We start from the raw sequence: 20843 nt of genomic DNA on the forward strand, positions 1-20843 counted from the left end.
ATGCAGTGATTCTTTAGTTAGGAGCAGATAGCTAATAGGGCTTCCCTCATAGCTCAGTTGGTAAAGAATCCGCCTGCAATGCAGGAGACGCCAGTTCAATTCCTGGGTAGGGAAGATTCGCTGGAGAAGGGATAAGCTACCCACTACAGTATTCTTGGGCTTTTCTTATAGCTCACTGAGATATCTGTATGCAGGTCAGGAAGCAACAGTTAGAACTGGACATGGAACAACAGACTGGTTCCAAATTGGGAAAGGAGTACGTCAAGCCTGTATATTGTCACCCAGCTTATTTAACTTCTATGCAGAGTACATCATGCAAAATGCCAGACTGGATGAAACACAAGCTGGAATCAAGATTGCCGGGAGAAATATCAATAACCTCAGATATGCAGATGACACCACCCTTATAGCAGAAAGTGAAGAACTAAGGAGCCTCTTGATGAAAGTGAAAGAGGAGAGTGAAAAAGTTGGCATAAAGCTCAACATTCAGAAAACTGAGATCATGGCATCTGGTCCCATCACTTCATGGCAAATAGATGGGGAAACAGTGTCAGACTTTATTTTGGGGGGGCTCCAAAATCACTGCAGATGGTGATTGCAGCCGTGAAATTAGAAGACGCTTGCTCCTTCGAAGGGTAGTTATGACCAACCTAGATAGCATATTAAAAAGCAAAGACAGTACTTTGCCAACAAAGATCCATCTAGTCAAAGTTCTGGTTTTTCCAGTGGTCATGTATGGATGTGAGAGTTGTACTATAAAGAAGGCTGAGCACCGAAGAATTGATGCTTTTGAAGTGTGGTGTTGGAGAAGATTCTTGAGAGTTCTTTGGACTGCAAGGAGATCCAGCCAGTCAATCCTAAAGCAGATCAGTCCTGGATATTCATTGGAAGGACTGATGCTGAAGCTGAAACTGCAGTACTTTGGCTACCTGATGCGAAGCACTGACTCGTTGGAAAAGACCCCGATGCTGGGAAAAATTGAAGGCGGGAGGAGAAGGGGACGACAGAGGATGAGATGGTTGGATGGCATCACTGACTCAATGGACATGGGTTTGGGTCGACTCCGGGAATCGGTGATGGACAGGGAGGCCCGGCGTGCTGCAGTCCAGGGGGTCACAAAGAGTCAGACGCGACTGAGCTTCTGAACTGAACTGAACTGAGATAGCTAATGCTTAATTTTCCTATTTTTCACTTTGTATTTTTATCATCATAAAGAAGGAAAGCAGCTGGTGCTTAAAAGCTTCAGTATTTAAATCTCTTTTTCTTCTGTGGCCAGGATAAACAGCTGGGGAATGACTATTGCATATTATTTCTTTTGCTAAATTAATCTTTTTGAAATAATGTAAGTTTTCTTTATTTCCGGTTGTCTTGTCAAGAATGTTAGCATAAATAAATAGCCATATGGCATAATGTGCTAATTGTGGTTGACTGTTTTATATAGTACATTTTTAATTCCCATCTGATGTAGTTTTTAATTGTATTTTTAACTGTAATCTGATGACCACTTTTTAAGGTAGAATTAGAATTTTGTATTTTCTTTAGGATATTAGTAATAATAAAATCATCTATTGAACACTTATAATTTTCCTTTAGTTCCATACTGTTGTTATTCTGATTCTGTTAACCGTGAAGTTGCACTCAAAGAAATAAGTTGTTTGTTTGGATCACACATCTTACAAAGAACAAAGCTAGATTTTGAACTGAACAGCCTGTTTCTAAAACCTGCTTTCTTAATCTTTATGTTATGTTATTTTTTTAAGGCCCTGGAAATACATAAAAATGAGTGTTTTATCAAACATCTTTTCATCTCACGAAGTCCTAAAGTAGACCCTGGATTCACTATTTTACCTTTATGTAGCTCTTTACTGAGCTTTTTACATACATTAACATAACCACTAACCAACAGAGGAAAACAGGCTGATATTAACTGTCACCTTTTTACAGAGGAGGTCAGGTCTTACTTACTGTCTTGGCAACCTGTCTGAGGCTTACCAAGATAGTAAATCGTGGGAATAAGATAAATAGAATTCTAGTTGCTTGACTAAAAGGATGTAAATATAGGAAATAGGAAATAAATATATGCTAAATACAGCTTTTGTATTCATATGTATAAACTGCATATTAATTTAACCCATTGAAGTCCTTCTGTAATATGATGATTTTCAAGGCAAAGTCTATTAAGTATGTATTTCTTGTTAAGGTGACTTATTTTGTGTTGATTTAATGAGTTAAAATGCATTGAGCTGTAAGAACATGAGTCTCTATTGAATTTTGATTATTTTCACTTTGGGAGCCATTCAGTGTAGTTTTGCTTGTCTTATAGTATTTCACACTGTTCCAAAATTCTATTTTAAATCTATTTTATCTTTTAGTGTATAAAAATTGTTACTTCTGTTGTTCCATTTTTCTTTATACTGTTAGCAAATGGTATATGTGCATGATAGAATATTAGAAAAGATCGTTCTGGATCTTTTTTTGGCTTGTACATATGCATGCATGCACACACACACATATATACATACATATACCCACACCCCCAAACACAAGGATCTATTCTTCAAATTTGCATTTCTTACATCTAGATTTCATGTCCCTGAGTTGCTTTATCCAACACTTTTCCTAAAAGCAGTCTAAACTCTTGCTAACATATTTTTAACTGAGAACCTACAGATGGTTTTTTTCTCTGCTGCTGACAAATGTGTAATGAATGTTTTTAGTATTAATCATTTTAGTTATTATCAAAACTCGAAGAGAGGGAAATTTCAATGAAAAATTTGTTAGTGGTAAATTTACAGATGCTGAGAATTAGCCCTGTATCTCATTGTTTTGGACACTTGTTGGTCATTGTTTGGGTACAAGTAAATTAAAAGCAGTCTCTTTAGTAGAGGTCAAAAGAATGTTGTCCACTCCAATGCTTTCCTATAGAATCAAAGGAAGTTGAGCTGAATTGACAGAGAGCTGTCAGAATGAGACGTCCTTAAAAATGTTGGTGGGAAGAGCTCATGAAATAAATCAATTTAGTTGGAAACAAAAGATTGAATTTAGTATTCTTTCTCTATTGGAGAAAGTGCAAAAGAATAATTAAATCTTTAGACTGCCTCAGGTTTGTGAGTCACAAAAGAGTAAAGTAGTTTGATGTGGTTTAGAGAAGAAGTTGTAGATTTTATCCCAAGTGCTTGCTGCCTCTGCCTTTCCCCTTTTGCTTCTCAAATATATACAGTAACTAACCTGACCTAGATGAGGCCTGTTAATCACATCACTAGATTAAATAAGGTTTTCAAAAGAAACAGGAAGATGGAAGATGTAATTTAGTGTACATATCATTAAGAATGGAAAAAAAATACAATGTATTATTGGTAAATTTTTTCTTTTAATAAAAATGTCTGTAAATCTTTCAACATCTAGTTGTATATGCGTTTGTAAAAATCTGTCATAGCAAAGTCATTCATTTGTCACTTTTTTTTGTTTGTGTGTATGGATAACCTTTCTTCCTCCCTATTAGTGGCCTATTTTAACTCTCTCTGAGTTATGGACTGAAATTTTGTTCATGTTGTGCTGAATTCACAAATTTAGTAGTGTTTGTCCAGTTTTCCCAGTACCATTTGTTAAAAAGACTGTCCTTTCTCCATTGAATGGTCTCGGTACCTTTCTTGAACATCATTAGACCATTTATAAAGTTTGTTTTCAGGTTCTCTCTTCTGTTTCATTAGCCTATACATATCTTTATGATTACTGTAGCTTTAAGGTAAGTTTTGAAATCAGAAGGTGTGAGTCCTCCAACTTTATTCCTCTTTTTCAAGATTATTTTGTCTCTTTGGGGTCTTCAGGGTTGCATATGAATTTTAGGATGGATTTTTGTATTTATGTAAAGAAATCATTGGAATTTTGATAGGAATAGCATTGACTCTATAGGTCATTTTGGATAGTATTGATATCTTAACAATATTATGTCTTTCAATTGATGATGTCTTTTCATTTATTTATATTTTTAGATCTCTGGGCAGTGTTTTTTAGTTTTCAGTGAATAAGCTCCTTTGGTTAAATTTATTCTTATGTCTTAAAAATTTTTTTTGATACTGTTATAAACAAAATTCTTAGTTTCCTTTTAGGATTGTTTATTGTTAGTGTATAGAAAGCATTAAGTCTTTTCAGGTGCTATTTAATACACAACATCACAGAATTACTTCATTTTCTGTCAGCATTTCAGTGCCAGTCAAGTGATTTGGACTGGTATTTGTATACCAATCAGAATAAATGGTAATTTCTGAATTGAATTCAAGTTCTAAGTACTTATTTAATCTTTGTTAACCAGACTAAGTTTTATACTTATTTAAGTGTTCTAACTTGAAACTATAGGTGTGAAATGATCATAGCAGATCAAAATAACCTTTGAAACATTGCAGTTTGAGCTCTTTATAACATTAAAATGTTCTCAAAATGATATTTTTGGAGTATAGTATAAAGCTTATTATACCTTATTCATGCTTCTTTAGAAGTTCCTGAAAAATGTAATGTTGAATGTTTTGCATTTTGGTGTTGAGATGTACAGTTCAATACAGATTACAGATGATATATCTTTGCTTTTTTTTCTTTTAAATTCACAGGCCACAGAAACACTATTTAGAATGGGTGTAGCAAGAGGAGTCATCACAACATTAAGAAATGGAGAAGTAAGATGAGAATTTTGATATACTTATTAGTTCTAATTCATAGTGTATTTTAAATTAATATAACAAATTGAAAATATCTGAAATACATAATACTGAGTGAATCTGACCTATAAATCAATTTCAGTTAAGTCATATTAGAACCTGATCTTGGGTTGAGTAAATATCTAAGGAGTTAACTGGAACTCTTATTGGTTGATTGTAAAATTTAATCAGCCGATAGATATATCAGTGTGTTAGGTGAAAATTTATAGTCATTTGGAAATTTTTTGCCTTTAAATGTTTAATTGTATGTATATTGGCAAATTACTTTGGTATTGATTTGTAATATATACTTTGTCTATGAAAAATACTTAATTCATCTCTTTGTATTCTCAACAAACTAAAGTCTGTGTTGCCATTTTGAGAGAAGAAAATATTCCCATTAATAAAGTTGGGCATATTTATTTGCCTAAAATTTGTCAGTATGAATTTTAGGTTTTAGTAATTACTATGAATTTTTTCATGGGAGTGATCAGTGATCTTTTGAACTTTATCTTTATAAAAAGTTTGGGAATGTAAATGTATGCAAGACAGTTTTATAAGTATTCTTCTGAGCATATCAACACATACTGCTTATGTATATATTTTACTTTCTGCAGAGGAAGTAGTTAAATCAGCTTGCTTCTGATCCATTTCTCCGCCAGTTACTAAAGATTGTAACTGAAGATTGTAAGAGTAATACCTGGTTAACAGGTATTAATGAGGACAAAATTTTTAAGCCCTCTCTTGCACATTTTTTCCTTGCATTTTAAGATCTCTGAAAATGGAATATGTCTTCTAGTGAGTGACACCTCATAGTCACCATTTACTATTTTTCACATCTTAACACCTCTAAAATTAAGTCAATGATATTTTAGAGTTGATAAAATATGATAATATTCTGTAGATTAAAAAAATACAGAGTGATGCATAGTAAGTATTCAGTAAATGGTAGCTGGGATAGGCTACAAATTAGTTTTAATTATTTAACTTTGGGAAATAGACAATTAAGACAAAGGAAAACAAAGAAATTATTGAATCTGTGTATGTGCAAGTGGCATAGATATTTTTGGACATGGTAGGCTAAGTGCTATGAGAATAGATGATATAATATGGTTCTTGCCTCTAGGGGTGCTTACTCTCTGGTGGGGGAAACAGTGGCATCAATACGTGGGAAAAAACCTGAAAAAGAGTAGAAATGTGTAGTTAAGGTTGAGTCTGGAAGTAAGTAGAGTCTGAGTCCAGATTCCACTTGCATGCAAGCCTAGTCACTTCAGTTGTGTCTGACTTTTTACAACCCTCTGGACTGTAGCCCACCAGGCTCCTCTGTCCATGGGCAATCTCCAGGCAAGAATACTGGAGTGGATTGCCATGCCCTCCTTCAAGGGATCTTCCCGCCAGGGATAGAACCAATGTCTCTTATGTCTCATGCATTGGCAGGCAAGTTCTTGATCACTTGCGCCACCTGGGACTGTGCTCAATTTTAGTGTCTGGTCAATAATAGAGACTTACTTTGGAGGTAGGAGATAAACTAAAAGTTTTTGGTCTACTTAAAGAAGAAGCTGAGTTTACCATGTTTATAATGTTAGAAAACTGATGACATGCTAAGGGAGGAGGTTAAGAAGGAGCTTACTTGTTCTAGGGTAGTTGGAAAATTGTTTTAGCTCATTACTGCAAAAATATTTGTTAAGTAGGGATTAATAAGTAAATTCATGGCAATGATATCAGATAGGAGGAGTAAAGACTGGTGTATCAAAATTACAAAGATAGTAGTCTTTGAATAAATTTGTGATCTGAATGCTTGATGACACTGAGCTTTGCTTGTCTCTTGGGTACCCTTCCCTGTGGTGGTGGTGATTTAGTTGCTAAGTTGTATCCAACTTTCTGTGACCCTGTGGACTGTAGTTCACCAGGCTCCTCTCTGTGGGATTTCCCAGTGGAATAGGTTGCCATTTCCTTTTACAGGAGATCTTCCTGATCCAGGGATTGAACCCACATCTCCTACATTGCAGGTGGATTCTTTCCCACTGACCCACCAGAGAAGCCCTACCCTTCCCTGAATTCTGACTTTAAGCCTATGTTTTGTCTACCTATTGAACATTTTTACTTGCATATTTTAAAAAATGTTGAGACCAGAAAACATGATTCCTTTCTTTGAAAGTAAGAAGGTAATTTTTGAAAGGGTTTGTAATTTTTTTCTAGGTTATAATGAATCATTAGAGAATTTAAGCAAATGAATGACACTTATCCTTTTAAATCTTCATCACAACTCTGCAAGGGAGAAATATGCCTATTTTATAGATAAACCAAGTCTCAGAGAAGTTAAACATTTTGCCTATGATCAAACAACTGGGAGATGGGAGTCCTGAGATGTGAACCCCAGTGTGTCTCCAAAACCCATTCATTCCACTATATAATGTAATCACCCATTCATTCCACTATATAATATAATCTCCCTCAGTGTATTCACTTACTTAGAGTTTTCTCTTCATTCAGTTATCCTGTAGTTTGACAGCTGAAAAATAGCTATAGCTCAATAGCTAAGACCTCTGAGATTATGTGATTAGCTATATATTTTTGATGCATTCTAATTATCAGTTATCTTTTCATATGTGCAGTGAAATATATAGCTTAAAATGAGGAGAGAAAAATAGTGACCCTTCCCAATTCTGTTTTGTCACTGAATGCCTAACTGTGTTGATGTGTTCTTTGTACAGTCCTGGGGATGGGCTACCTGGATTTTTGTGTTTTGATTAAATTGCATAAAAATGCTATAAAGCAGGTAATTTGGGGGAGTAGAATTTTATAGTGTATTTATTTGAAAGGCTAACTTGTAAAATTATCACTATCAAAAATAGTTTTTAAATGTACTTGACTCAAAAAATTGTAGTTTTAAAACTTTTTCAAGAAAGGGATAATCATATTTGCAGCCTTACTTAAGTACAGGATGAAACAAGTTGTTTTAAAAAAAAAGATAAAACTGCTTTCTTAAATTTATGTATTTCAAGAGTTATATATTGTTATATAAGTTATATAAGTATTACCTGAGTAATCCAGAAATTAGTGTTTTTTCATTAGGTGGTTCTTAATTCAGGAGCTTCCCTGGTAGCTCAACTGATACGGAATCCTCCTGCAGTGCAGGAGACCCTGGTTCGATTCCTGGGTCAGGAAGATCCCCTGGAGAAGGGATAGCCTACCCACTCCAGTATTCTTGGGCTCCCCTGGTGACCCAGCTGGTCAAGAATCCGCTTGTTATGTGGAGACCTGGATTCAGTCCCTGGGTTGGGAAGATCTCCTGGAGAAGGGAAAGGTTACCCACTCCAGTACTGTGGCCTGGAGAATTCCATGGACTGTATAGTCCATAGGGTCGCAAAGATTCGGACACAACTGAGCGACTTTCAATTATTCTTAATTCATAGTTTTAAAAGAGAGCAAAGTTAAGCAGTTCTTCACCATAGAAAGGCAGAATTTCAAACTCTAGGACTTTAAAGACTTAAAGCCTTTACCTTCTCTGTGTTAGCTGCCATTTATATCCACTGAATCATAGAGTATTGTGTAATGAAGAAGCTAATGACTTCCTATAGCCAGTGGGTTGATTCATCTGTTATAGCTCTATTAACTGTAAAAAAATTTGCAAATTCTAAAGTACAAACATATCTATCTTCATTTTCCCAAAAAGTTTTGTGTTTCATATCTGTGTCTTTATGTTAGAAAGACTGATGAATGGAAGGAGAAATAATCCTGGAAAGTATTTATTGAGCAACTTCTAATATTCCTGGCATTGCAGGAATGGTGCTTGCAGGATGGTGCTTACAGTCCATCAGTAAGCAAAACAGACTGATATCCTTGTCTTTGGGGCACTTGTATTCTAACCATTGATAACTTTGTAATTATGGAAGAAAATTGAAAAGTACAAAGCAATGGGGGATGTAATTATAATTGCAGAGCTTCAAAAGGAGGTATAAGCAAGTATATGGTTTAAAAGCATGAGCAGTTTAAATAATAAGGGAAGAAACATGTTTATTTGAGTAGGGTAAGTTAGTTCAGAAGATTCATTAGAAGGCACGTCTTAAACTGGGTGTTGAAGAAATTTATTAGCATCCCTGAAGAAGAAGAGGTCAAAAGGCATTGCCAGTTAGGAGAAACAACATAAAAGGGGGCATAGTTGAGAGTTAGGGAGAGATATCTTGGTGTAGAATCAAAAAGGAAAGGAGGAGGTCATGCTATTGATGGAGAGAAACATTTGTTGAGTGCCTTTTCCAGGCGCTTTATAATTATTCAGCTTATTTATAGATTAAAACAGCTTTTCATTTTAGACCTTTTTATCACCATTCTTTCCAAAGGAAATATTTGAGGTTCAAGAAAGAGTATTTTTTAAAAGTCACATTTCTCTGAGAATTTGCTATTTGAATGCTTATGATGATACTGATTAAGCTTGTGGTATAATCAAGGGTTAATACTTCTTCTTCCTCCCATGTGGAGAAGGCAGCCTTGTGTGGCAGAAAAAGCACTAGTCTGCCTGCCACTAGACCTGTTTTTCCTCCTGGCATTACTAGCTATGCGATCTTGGACAATTTACTTTCTCACAACTTCAAATTCATAACTTTGGAAAATGAGCTGATTAGATGATCTTTACGGTCCTATTTAGCTTTAACATTTTCTGCTTCTAGGCACCTATGTATAACCTTTCTTTTTTGTGGTTTTCAGCCTTGAGTGTGTATGAGAATTGCCCAGGGAAATCTGTGAAACTTAGGTCCATGGGCTCCATCCCCAAAGACTTTGTCAGTTAGATCTAACCTAGAGCTCCAGTACCTATATTTATTAAAACATCCACTGATTTTTAAAGCTTAGCTACTAATATTAACTACTGTTTTAGAAAATTATTTATCCATCTTATGGCTTCTGTGAATTCAGGGGATATAAAATTTGAGTTAGACAAAACAGTTAAAGAAATAGGAAAGAAATTTGAGGTGTATTTAAATTTTTTTGTACATAAATAGAACACTGTAGCATGGTTTGTTGTTGTTTTGGAAAGGTGGATCTGGGACTTGACACAGTATTTACTTTTGTTTTATATTACTGTGTGGTATTAGGTATTCTGCATGTTTTATTAGAATGGAAACCTTTTTTTGCCTTTCTACGTGATTTTTTAAAGAGTCATATAGAATATTTAGTTTTAGTGTAATTGCTGCAGTGTAGCCCTCAGTTTAAGATAAATATAATCATAAATACCTCTGGATTTATATGTATGGAAATATTAGGGCTATATTATTCTAAAATCATAAAGTTTGTAAATATAGTGATACATTTTTAAACAAAATATTTTCATGCCTTAAGCAATACTTGAAGAGTCTATAAAATATACATATTTATATTCATTCTTAGTCACAAAATTACTGATCATTAAGATATTAGATACATGTCCAACACTTGAAATTATGTTAAAATTATATTCAATTTAATATAATACTTAAACCAAGTATTTTCTTATTATGAATGCAAATTCTTTATATAAGGAAACCTAGAAGTAAACTTTTATTTATATTTTAAAAATTACATCTTTATTTTGCTTAATTAAATATATATTTTTAACTATTTCTCTTTTAATATCACCTCAGGAAATATTTGCGCTTCCCTGGTAGATCAGCAGTAAAGAATCCGTCTGCCAAGCAGGAGACGTTTGTTCGATCCCTGGGTCAGGAAGATCCTCTGGAGAAGGAAATGGCAGCCCACTCCAGTATTCCTGCCTAGAAAATCCCATGGACAGAGGAGCCTGGTGGGCTACAGTCCATAGGGTCACAGAGAGTCGGACATGTTTGCAGCGACTGAAACACAGGAAATATATGTCTTTAATAAGCAATGTATTAGTATTTCCAATAGTGAAGTTTCTGAAGCTAGTAGAGTACCGGTACCTAGTGGCTTGTAAAATTTAATCAGTGAGCAATCCTTACTGAGCGCATCTTAAGGTAGGGGTAACACGTGGCACTCGTACCAGATCTAGTGTTACTTCCCCTCCCTTTCTTCCCCAAGTGTTAACTGAGTGCCAGGCCGTATGCAAAGTGCTGGGCTTTAACTATAAATAAGACCGATATGGTTTAAGTCTCAGGAAACTTTACAGTCCAGTGACTGAGTCCATAAACCTGCCACTTAGGACCTGCCATGTGGTGTCCTGTGGTCTACTTTAAATAGGGTTAAAAGCATCCACTCATGCATTACTCTGTGAAAAATAGATTTATAAAGCAGCTAGTGTCATAGCACAAAGTAAGCCTGTTAGGGTTTAGCCTGTATTAAATTATAGCTACTTATTGAATTAAATAGGGTGATATATTTTCTATATTAACATGAGTATATGGCCATCTCTAACCATTGGTAATGGAAGACAGATATTTTGGATCCATAGCTATGCTTCCCTGGTTCTCAGCAGTGAAGAATCCTGTCAAGGAAAATTGGATTATCTCTTCTATGATAACACCTTTGATTTATGTATTGTATTTTAATGGGAAGAAAATATGAAGATAAGTTTACACATCTGTTGCCATTGAAATATGCTGTTTTTTAACTTGACTAGCTTCCTCTCATATCCCCATATCACTAAGGGAAAAAAAAAAAATCTGACCACTTTAGAGTGTCCCCAAATAATATTTTCAAGTTTATTGTTTTTCCTTCTGGCAGGGATTTCCAAATTCTGCGTATAGTGGTAATCCATGCAAATGCAGATGGACCTTGGTGTTCGTGGTTTCCACATCCAAATATGTGTAGGACTGACTGTACTGAGCCATTTTATGTAAGGAACCCGAGCATGCGTGGATTTTGGCTTCTGTGGCAGTTCTGGAGCCAGTCCCCTGTGGATGCTGACAGGTGACTGTAATCTATTAGAGTTTAGCCTAGAAAAGTTACTATGATGTTTTTTCCTTTCAAGAAGCAAGTAGGGTATAGCTTGGGTATAGCTTAAAGAAGCATATGGGGAAAATGGATAACACCCTGATAAGGAGAAAACAAATGTGGAAAAGGATATAGGAGCACGGTTAAGGCCTTGGGAGTGTTTATAATAAGCAAATGTATGAAGAAGTCCCATTCCTGTCTCTTGATGGGGTGGGAAGAAATGAGTCTTAATTATAGGACAGAAAGTTGGAGATGACTGGAGTTATTAGTCATGGTTTCAAGGTGGCAAAACATTAAGAGAGACTTCAAGGAGGTCTGGGGTTGGCTATATCGTTTGTTTTCACAAAATTGTGTTTCTTAATATCCATCAGTCTAGATGGTATAGATACTGAACTGCTAGGGGCAGAAGACTGATCTGACTTAATTTTTTTTTTTTCCCACTTTTCCAATTCCATGAATCAAAACAACATGTTATATTTTGGCAGGTGCTTAGAAAATTTAGAATCCATGCCAGAATGGCACTGTAAAACATTGAGCTTCAGAATTTGTATTTTATTCTTGCTCTAATAGTTTATCCTTGTCACTATATTGAATTTAAATGACTCACCATTTGTATGCTCTCACATTATTTCATATTCTTGGTGAACAAACAGTTTATTTGGAAAGTTCTGATACAAAGAAGGCCGTGGGCCAAAGTGAGGTTTTAATAATATCAGATCACAATGTTTAAGCTTGGTGGCCTTGTCTATACCAACTCTGTATATGCCTTTCTACACTGAGATAATTATCTTTCAGAATGCCCTTATTTTCTTCATAATAGTAATTCTGCTTTTGATTTAAGTACAAAAATAAATGTGCCATAATTTTCTCCTTAAACAAAACAAACAATATCTGGACAATATCTGGCTAACTATGGAACACTTAGGTTTTATTTTTCAAAAATTGGAAGGGTTCTTAAGATAACATCAGTGTGTTTTGATCCTAATAGGAAGAGCTGTAGGCCAGGAAAGCAATTATTTCCACATGGGTAAGGCCAGTTCCAACTACCTCCCCCTGAACTTACTAAACTTGCCTACTTTGGTTATATAGCTCTATGTGGTTGAGAGCATTAGCGAATGTAGGCTCTCTTTTGAAAATCAAGTCTTTAGATATACAGAAAATGTCTCTTTGTATCCCATATACCAAATGAATTTTGTGTGTAGTGTTGGGGTGAGTTTAGCAGCAAGTAACTTAAACATTTTGAGTTTCCAAAAAATTTAATTTTTTGTAAAAATGTCTGTCCGATGATAATTTTTACCATTTTGTTTGTACATCTTTTTTTCTTTCTTTGTTGACTCTTGGCTGTGTTCTCAATAGATGAGTTTGCAATGTAAAGACAGTAAGGATGTGGCAGAACTTGACATTTGTGTTAAATGGTGTGGTTGGTCTTTCTGGTGATCAGCCCAGGTCCTAAAGCTATGAATCACTGTATTAGCATAACAGATACTTATACCACTCAGGAAATTCCAAGGATGTTTAAAGCTGTGTACCAGGAACAGGGAGCAAAGCACAGATATATTCTTTATTAAAGCACAAATCCATAGATTTCCTTTTTCTGAAAATTTCATATATATGGAATCATACGATATATGGGGCTTCCCAGGTATCACTAGTGGCAAAGAACCTGCCTGCCAATGCAGAAGACGTAAGAGATGTGGGTTCGATCCCTGGGTCAGGAAGATCTCCTGGCGGAGGGCAGGGCAACCCACTCCAGTGACTTGCCTGGAGAATCCCATGGACAGAGCAGCCTTGTGGACTATCTATGGTCCAAGTTTCGCAAAGACTCAGACATGACTGAAGTGACTTAGCATGCATGCATGCATGCATACATGCACACAATATACACTCTTTCATGTCTGACTTCTTTCACTTAGCATATTTTTGAGAGTCATCCATAGTAGTTTTTCCTTTTCATGACTGAGTAGTATTCCTTTGTGTGGACAATATTTTGTTCATCTACTAACCAACTAATGAACATTTGGATACTTTCCAGTTTTTGGCTATTATGAGTAATATTTCTGTGAGCATTTGCATAGAAGACTTGTGTGTTGACATATGTTTTAATGTCTCTTGGTTTGATATGAAATTGCTCAGTCATATTGAAACCGTTTACCTTCGATAGGGCATTGACCCATGTGCTAGGGCTCAAACCAAGCCAAAACCCACGGTACCTGGATTCAGGACTTAAAGAAGCTCAGGATCTTGATATCTCATTGCAGAAAGAATTCAGTGAGAGACAAAGTGATATGTAAGAAGTGGGTTTATTCAGATTCAGAGAGAAGCACCCTCCACAGACAGAGTGTGGGCCATAGAGGGTGAGTGTGGCCACGAAAATGTGACATGGTTAGTTTTTATGGGCTGGGTAATTTCATATGCTAATGATTAGGAGGATTATTCCAACTATTTTGGGGAAGGGGTCGAGATTTCCAGGAATTGGGCCGCTGCCCACTCCTTGGTCTTTTGACAGCCTTGTCATGGCGCCTCTGGGTGTGTCATTTAGCTTGCTTACTGAGCATCAAGATCTAGTGGAGGTTGCCTTGTCTGCCACCTGGACCCATTTGATTTGAATAGGTGTGTGTTGTGTCCTCGGGCTGTGTCACTCTTTCAAAGGTTGTGCCCTGCCCCCTTCCCTCCTATTATAATAGGAGGAACTTTTAAAGAAGAACTGGCTATACTATTTTACATTCCAAGTGGCGATGGACAGGAGGTCCAGTTTGTCAACATTTTTGCCAGTGTTTGGTATTACCAGTCTTTCTCATTATAGCCATTCAAAAAATATGTTGCTGTATCTTGTGGCTGTAATTTGCCTTTACCTAATGACTAATGGGGCTTCCCTGGTAGCTCAATGGTAAAGAATCTGCTTGCCAGTGCAAGAGATGTGGGTTCAGTCGCTGGGTTGGGAGGATCCCCTGAAGAAGAAAATGGCAACTCACTCCAGTATTCTTGCTTGGGATCCCATGGACAGAGGAACTTGGTGGGCTACAGTCCATGGGGTTGTAAAAGAGTTGGACACAACTTAGCAACTAAGCAACAAAAACAGTGACTAATGATGTTGGGAATCTTTTCATGTGCTTATTAGTCATTGGTATATCTTTGATAAAATGTCTGTTAAAATCTTTTGCCAAGTTTTGTGTGTTTTGTTACTCAAGTTGTAGGAGGTAATTTTTTTTCAAACTTTAAACTTTTTTAAATTTTGTATTGGGATATAGCTGGTTAACAGTGTTGGGGTAGTTTCAGATGAACAGCAAAGGGACTCAGCTATACATATACCTATATCCATTCCTCCCCAAACCCCTCTCCTATCTAGGCTGGCACACGACGTTGAGCAGAGTTCCATGTACTGTACAATACGTCCTGTTGGTTATCCATTTCAAATATAGAAGTATGTAAATGACCTTCCCAAAGTCCCTAACTATCCCTTCTCCTCAGCAACCATAAGTTCATTTTCTAAGTCTGTGAGTCTCTTTCTGTTTTGTAAGTAACTTCACTTGTATAATTTCTTTTTTAGAATCCACATATGAGGAATTTCATGATACTTATCTCCTTCTCTATCTGACTCATCTAACACTCTAGTTCCATTCATGTTGCTGCAAATGGTATTATTTCACCCTTTTTAACAGCTGAGTAATAGTCCATTGTATATATTTACCACATCTTCTTTATTCATTCCTCTGTTGATGGACATTTAGGTTGCTTCCATGTCTTGACTATTGTAAACAGGGCTGCAGTGAACCTTGGGGTACATGTATCCTTTTGGATCATGTTTTTCTCTGGATATATGCCCAGGAGTGGGATTGAGGGGGTCATATGATAGCTCTATTTTTAGTTTTTTAAGGAACCTCCATACTCTTCTCCATAATGGCTATACCAATTTACATTCCCACCAACAGTGTAGGAGGATTCCCTAATCTCCATACCCTCTGTAGGAGGTGATTTAAAAAAAAAAATTCTGGATACAATCTATTAAATATTTGACTTGAAAAAAATGTTTGTTCCCCCAGTCTGTCGTCTGTCTTTCTATTGTCTAAGTGTGCTCTTCGGAAGGTCTGAATTTTGATGAGATTCACTTTGGTGGGTTTTTTTGTATCATCACCAAGAAATCTTTTCTAAGCTAACTGAGAGTCTCCTATGTTTTCTTCTAAAAGTTTTATATAAAATATATATATATAAAAAATAAAAAAAATAAAAGTTTTATAATTTTTGGTTTTACGTTTAGATCTGTGATCCATTTTGAGTTGGCTTTTGTATACAGTGTGAGGCAAAGTTTTATCTATTTATATTGCATATAGATATCTAGTTGTCCCAGCAGCATTTGTTGAAATAGCTCTTCTTTGCCTGTTGAATTGCGTTGACACCTTTGTCACAGATCAATTGACCATAAATGTTAGGGGTTTATTTCTGGAAATTTTGTGGTTCCAGTTCTGCCGAGCTGGAGGAGGAAACACATTCTGCCTCTCCCACTGATTACAACTAGAAACCCTGAACAGAACACATAGAGCTACCGTGAGACCTCTGAAGAGTAAATAATCACAGGAGGTGTAGGGAAGGAAGTCAAAACTGGGACTGGTGACTGATCAGCAGTGAGTTTCCTTTTCGCTCCCATCCACCATCCTCTATCTCCTGGCTTGAACTCTAGGGGACCCCCTATTCTTGATCCCCACAATGGATCCAGGCAGAAAAAGCTCTAAGAGAAACCCTCTCTTCCTCTGTGTATGGTCAAAGACCTGGAAAATAGGACTCTTGCATAAAGAAGATTCTGCATAAAATTACCCTTTCTTTTTGTTTTGTGTTTCGGATTTATCCTTCTGATGGGACAGCAGGCAGGCCCTGGTCCTGAGGCTGTCCTCCAGGGCTGGTAGCAGTAGTGGTGGTGGCACCGTGCGGCCATTTAAAATAACCCTGAAAGATCATCTTCCTCTTTAATCAGAAGCCGGGAAAAGGGTCTCCTGTAGTCCGAAGAGTATGGAGAGAATATGTGTTACCTTTTTGCTTCCTTTTTTTATCCTTACCATTTTATCCCTGAGGCAGATGTCATTGCAACAAATATGCGACTGAATGGGGAATCAAAAAATGTAATGTAGGCAGAGGGTTGAGAAAAGGAATGTGGGAGACAGACTATGGGTAAACCATGGAAAGGCAGAAGACAGAGAAAAAGATGATCTAAATCTGTATATAGTCTGAAATTCACTCCTGATCTAAGCATTTGTGGAACTTATTTGAGGAAGCTTTAAGGTTTTGAGAACTGAACTATAGCATAGACCACTGCCCTTTGGTGGCACATACGGGGAGAGACTAAATAATACTGAAAAGATTTGGAAAACTGAAAATAATACTGAAACCACAGCCCACAAACGGTGGGTTGGGACTTGTGGTTGGAACCTAATAGCGTTTATTGCCTACCACAATGACAAAAACAACAGATCAGTTCTACATAGAACCACGAGTCTTTAACATGACTAAGAGTGTCAAAATGTAAGTCTCTCGGATATAGCCCAGAAGTAGTTGATATACCAAAAACTAGGGAAATCATAGTCAATTGTGGGGAAAACAGCAATCAACAGGTACCAATTATGCAATTACTTTGCTGTTGGAAATACAATAAAAGTTCTCGGAGCAGTCATTCTAGTGCTGTATAAACACTGTGTAAAACACTGTGTTACCCAATGTAAGAGTGTGTAAGCGCTTTTGAAATGAATGGAAAGTCTGAAGTTCCCAAATGAGAAAAAGAAATATAAAAAGAACCAGATTGAAATTTGGGGACAGAAAATTAAAATAGCTCAAATATTAATATTAAATGTTGAAATAACTAAGAATTCATTAGATGATTTCAGTAGGAGAATGGAGAAGATAGAGGAAGGCAATAGTGAAGAGACTTGATAGTTCAATTGTACAGTCTAAATAATGAAAGACTAAAGAAAATAAACAGCTTAAAAACCTGAAGGACAATAGCAGAGGTCTCACATTTGTGTCTTATATATCCTAGAGAAGGCAAAGAGATTTGTGAAGAAAAAATATTTGAAGAAATGGCTGACAACTTCCAAATTTGGTAAAGACATACATCTACATATTCATAAAGCCCAGCAAACCCCTCATCATCAATGTATGATTCCATTTATATGATATTCTGCAGAAGCCAAAACTATAGGGGATGGGAGAACAGACCAGTGGTTGCTTGAGATTAAAGGTGGAAGAGGGGCTGATTACAACAGGTCAGAACTATTCTGTATCATGATACTGGGTGGTAGGTACACAACTTTGTGCAAATTGTAAGTTTCATTGTATGCAAATTAAAAAATAAAAAAGTAATGGTTAGAACAATAAAAAGTGTGTTTTGGAAGATAGTACTATTACTGTTTAAGATTAAGGAGCATAATTAAGGAGGCTATTTCTACAAATTATTTTTCTCCCTGGGCTTCTTTCAGGATTTCCCCCCTGATCTTTGATTTTCTCTAGTTTGAAAATAATATGTCTAGGTGTATTTTTTTTGGGGGGGTGGGTGTTGGGAACATTTATCCTGCCTAGTTTTCTCTGAGCTTGCTGAATCTATTGTTTGGTTTCTGACATTAATTTGGGGCAGTTCTCAATCACTGTTGCAAATATTTGCTCTGTTCCTTTTTTTCTTCTTCTGGTATCCCCATTATGTGTATGTTATGCCTTCTGTAGTTGCCCACAGCCCTTGGATATTCTGTTCTGTTTTTGTTTTGTTTTGAGTCTTCTATTTGCTTTTCCGTTTTGGGAGGTTTCTATCGATACATCGTCAAGCTCAGAAACTCTTTCCTTAGTCATGTCATATCTACTATACAATAAGTCTATCAAGAGCATTCTTCATTCCTGTTATAGTCTGGGTTTGTTTGGGTTTCAATCTCTAGCATTTCTTTTTGGTTCTTTCTTAGGATTTTCATCTCTCTGCTCGCATTTCCATCTGTTTTTGCATGTAGTCTCCTTTGTCCATTAGACAGACACCTTAGCATATTGATCATAGTTGTTTTAAATTCCTGGTTTGATAATTCCAACATCTTTGCTGTGTTTGGTTCTGATGCTTGCTTTGTCTCTTCAAGCTGTGTTTTTTACCTTTTAGTACATTTTGTAATTTTTTCTTGATAGTTGGACATAATGTACTGGTAAAAAGAACCATTGTAAATATGACTTTAGTAATGTGATGTTGAGATGTAGGGGTGGGGAGGTAGGGGATGAAGCAATCTGTAGTCCTTTAGTAAGCCTGTGCTCTGGACTGTAAACTTTGCAGGTGTTTTTCATTTTTTTGGTAATTCCCCTCTTAGGTAGGGCAGGAGGCTCAAGTAGAGGAGTTGGGTTATTCCAGACCAGTTAGGCTCTCATGATACCCATCAGGTTTGTTGTTGTTTAATCACTGTGTCCAACTCTTTGTGACTCCATGGATTATAGCATACCAGACTCCTGTCCATGGGATTTCCCAGGCAAGAATACTGGAGCGGGCTGCCATTGCCTTCGCCGACCCATCAGGTTAGAGTCTGGTTAATATAGTTTTCCCTGAAGGCTGGTCTTATTAAGAACAGAGTGCTCTGGCTTATTATAAAGTGGTTCCTGTTCCCCTCCCCGTGATCTGAAGCGGGAGGAGATTTTCTTTTCTATTTACTGTGAGAACCTACTTAAGCTCCTGGAGATAAAACTCACAGAAGTGTGAGGCTCCCCTTATGACTGGTACCCCTAGAGTTTTTAACTTTCCAGTTTGTCTCCACTGAGCCTTTTGCAGTTCAGTCGGTCACAGAATAGGTTTTCCTACTCGACACTGGTTCCCATGGTTTCTATGCTGAGTCTCTACTGAGGTAATCTGTGACGCTCTGTATTTGTTAGTCTTTTTCTCCAGCTTTCAGGGAGTGGTTTGCTCTGTTTCCAAGAGTTGTTGGTTTTTTTGTTCAACTTTAAAAAAAATTTTATTTTTAAATAACTTATTTTAATTGGAGGATAATTACTTTACAATATTGTGGTTTTTGCCATACTTTGACATGAATCAGCCACGGGTGTACATGTGTCCTCCATCCTGAACCCGCCTCCCACCTCCCTCCTCACCCTATCCTTCCAGGTTGTCCCAGAGCAGTGGCTTTGAGTGCCCTGCTTCATGCATCGAACTTGCACTGGTCATCTGTTTTACATATAGTAATGTACCTGTTTCAATGCTGTTCTCTCATAGCATCCTACGCTTGCCTTCTCCTACATAGTCCAAAAGTCTGTTCTTTACATCTGTGTCTCTTTTGTTCAACTTTTTAATTGTTATGTTGGAGTGGCAACTTCCAAGGTTCGCCACTGTGGCACTAGAAGCTAAGTCCCCCAGATTCACCCATATTCATGTCTGTATGATGTTGAAGTATTTAGTTCCTTTTCAACGAAGTTTCTAATTTTTATGTTAAAGAGAAGATTGGTAACATGGAGTGTTTTAAATAGGAGTAATAAATCTTACTATCTTTAATAAATTCTAAGAAAGAAGTTGAAAAATCCTTTTTAAAAGTTCAAAGTCAGTTAAGACTCTGAACTTCCACTAAAAGAGCCAATGGTTTAATCCCTGGTTGGAGAACTAAGATCCTGAAGGCCATGTGGCATGGCCAAAAAAAAAAGCAGTTGAAAAGCATTTGTCAAAATAAAAATTTTACCAGTATTAAGGTGAAGTCTTTATTCTTCCCATGCAGACTTTGTAAATTTATATGTTAAAGTGGAATATTTATGTATGTTTTGTATTTCCTTTTAAGAGTAGGTGTATACAATGCACATTTTGTGACCTGCATTCTATGTCTCTTTTTAAAATTTTGTATTCAAATTAGGTGGAGGAAAATAAACAAAAGCATTTACTGTATCTGTGTTTAAGTTATAGTTTCTTGTTGGTTGCTCAGACTTGTGATATCGGGTAGAGGTTGTGCTTGATGAAGTAGAAAACCAGCTGGATTATGTGGAGGACTACCGATGCAAAAAAGAATTTCCAGTTAATCACATTTTAGCTCCAGATCGTTTAATTCTGACAGCTATCTTGTTTATCTTGCATTTAAAAAATACTGATTCTGTTGCCTCAAGAGCTGTACTTAGCTTTATTTTGCATGGGTTTTGTCAACACTGTTTTAGCAGTCCTATTTAGTATTTTTTAAAAACCATTGTGTTATATTTTCACCTAAATGCTAAGTAGAAAAAAAAAAACCCTTGAGAAGAAAATCACGTTATATACCAGGTATAGTCTTTTCCATAGTTTCCTTAAACATGACTTATTAC

At 36.4% G+C, this 20843-nt stretch overlaps 1 protein-coding gene across 1 annotated transcript in view; it reads left to right on the forward strand.

Annotated features, from left to right (window-relative positions):
* The window catches only part of TMEM135 (transmembrane protein 135), a 247594-nt gene that overhangs the window by 95124 nt on the left and 131627 nt on the right, over positions 1 to 20843 (forward strand). Inside the window, exon 5 of the mRNA XM_043876380.1 lies at positions 4605 to 4670. Within this exon, the coding sequence (XP_043732315.1) occupies positions 4605 to 4670 (66 nt within the window). The remainder of the gene's footprint in view (positions 1 to 4604; positions 4671 to 20843) is intronic.

This window comes from Cervus elaphus, chromosome 2 (genome assembly GCF_910594005.1).
Source record: "Cervus elaphus chromosome 2, mCerEla1.1, whole genome shotgun sequence".
NCBI classification, from domain to species: Eukaryota; Metazoa; Chordata; class Mammalia; order Artiodactyla; family Cervidae; genus Cervus; species Cervus elaphus.